This window comes from Penaeus monodon, chromosome 33, assembly GCF_015228065.2.
Source record: "Penaeus monodon isolate SGIC_2016 chromosome 33, NSTDA_Pmon_1, whole genome shotgun sequence".
NCBI lineage: Eukaryota > Metazoa > Arthropoda > Malacostraca > Decapoda > Penaeidae > Penaeus > Penaeus monodon.
This window is the reverse complement of record NC_051418.1, coordinates 36,169,695-36,171,398: the sequence shown is the minus strand read 5'-3', so window position 1 is coordinate 36,171,398 and position 1,704 is coordinate 36,169,695. Positions and strand designations below refer to the sequence as shown.

At 70.2% G+C, this 1,704-nt stretch overlaps 1 protein-coding gene across 1 annotated transcript in view; it reads left to right on the top strand.

Annotated features, from left to right (window-relative positions):
* The first annotated feature begins 6 nt into the window (after positions 1-6).
* Positions 7-1,704, top strand: part of LOC119594359 (proline-rich protein 36-like) — a 4,782-nt gene continuing 3,084 nt past the window's right edge. Inside the window, exon 1 of the mRNA XM_037943415.1 lies at positions 7-1,701. Coding sequence (XP_037799343.1) covers positions 424-1,701 — 1,278 coding nt within the window. The 5' untranslated portion in view covers positions 7-423. The remainder of the gene's footprint in view (positions 1,702-1,704) is intronic.

Sequence of the window (1,704 nt, the reverse complement as noted above, 5' to 3'; positions counted from 1 at the left end):
ACCGCCACGAGCCTTCAGTCTGGCTCTGGCACTGATGGGAGACGTGATGTCCTGCCGCCTGAGCGCAGCGCAAGCGAGGCGACCCTGTCATCCTGTGCGCCTCCTCCCTTCTCCTCGCGCGTCCTGCCCTTGCCCTCTGCGGCGCCCCGGCTGCCCAGCGACGGCCCTCCTTCCGCGGAGTGACATGTGAAGATGCCTTCAGGGCGATCGTAGTGCCAAGTGCCGTAGAGTTATTTAACGAGAACGCCGCAGTGCCTTTAGTGAAATCCTCCCGTGAAGTGCCTTTGTTTACAAGGTCTGTGATACGAATGATATTGAGGGACAGCGTAGCCTGCCGTGTGACGCGAATGGCAAGTGGAGCAGCCCTAAGAGTTGAGATGCGCCGCGAGTGTTCCGCCGAGAGTGACAGGCGTGTGAGATAAGATGAGAGGAGGCGTGAGCACCTCTGCCTCCTCCAGCTCCCTTCCTCTGGAGTTTCCTCCCTTACACTACGGACGACACACGCCTCCCTGCCCCCTCTCCCCCCCGAGGACCCCGTGCCCAAGTGCCCCCGCGTCTCCCGCGGCGATGGCGGACTGCCGCAGCGACGTGGCCGCCGCGCCGCCGCTCGCGCCCTCCTTCTCCACGCTGCTGGGCCAGGGCCACACGCCCAAGCTTAAGTCCTACATGCTCTCGAAGCACAACAAGGAGCGCGTGACGTCGGTCGCGCCGCCCTCCGTCAGCCCCTCCGCCAGCCCCTCCGCCCCCCTCAGCAGGCCCATGCCGCCCCTGGAGCCGCTCCTGGACGCCACGGAGGACCTGGACGCCCCCGCCCTCGCCCTCAGCCGCGCGCTCCCCAAGAAGCGGCCGAGGCTGAGCAGCGACCTCAGAGACAACCCGGCGCTGCTGGAGGCGGCGGCGTCGAGCCCGCTCTACCTGCCCGACACGCCCTTCTCGCTCGCCTCCCGCGGAGACGACAGCGACGCGTACCTGGAGGGCTCGAGGTTCCTGTCGCCGACGCCGGAGTCCACGGCGGCCGTCACCGGCGCCCGCCTGCAGCGCCAGCACGACCTGGACCTGGCGTCCTTCTTGCCGCTGTCGCCGCCCTCCTGCCACCTCTCCCCCGGCTACACCATCAACCAGATCTTCACCGAGCTGCCCTTCAGCCCTTCCTCCGCCTGCAGCCCCAGGGCCGTGTCGCAGCCCCCGTCACCCGCCTGCGTCGTCCCCAACTCGGCCAAGTCGCCGCCGCAGCCGCAGGAGGTCGCGGCGCCGGCGACCGACCCCAAGGCGGGGGCCGAGGACTGGCTGGCGCAGAGCGGCGCGCTGGACCTGAGCCAGCTGCCCAGGACGGACCACCTGCCGCAGCTGGTCATCGCCAGCCACTACCGCGACCTGGCCTCGGGCCTGCGCTTCGGCCAGACGCCTCCGGACGTGCAGACGGCGGGCCACCCACGCGCACCGGCGGCGGGGCCCGCGCTGGGCGGCTGCGTCCAGATGGGCGGCCCTCAGAGTAGCTTCCAGGAGGTCGGGCCGCAGAGGAGCGGCTTCCAGCCCGTGCGACCACTGAAGGTGCGGCTGCAGAGCGGCGGCCCCGTCAGGAGCGGCTACCCGCTGGTGGGACCGCTAAGGCCCGTGTTCCAACCGGGCGGCGCGCAGGGCAGCCTACTCCTGCAACGGCCGGCCGCGAGCCTGCAGGAGTCGCGGCAGTGCCTGGACGGGAAG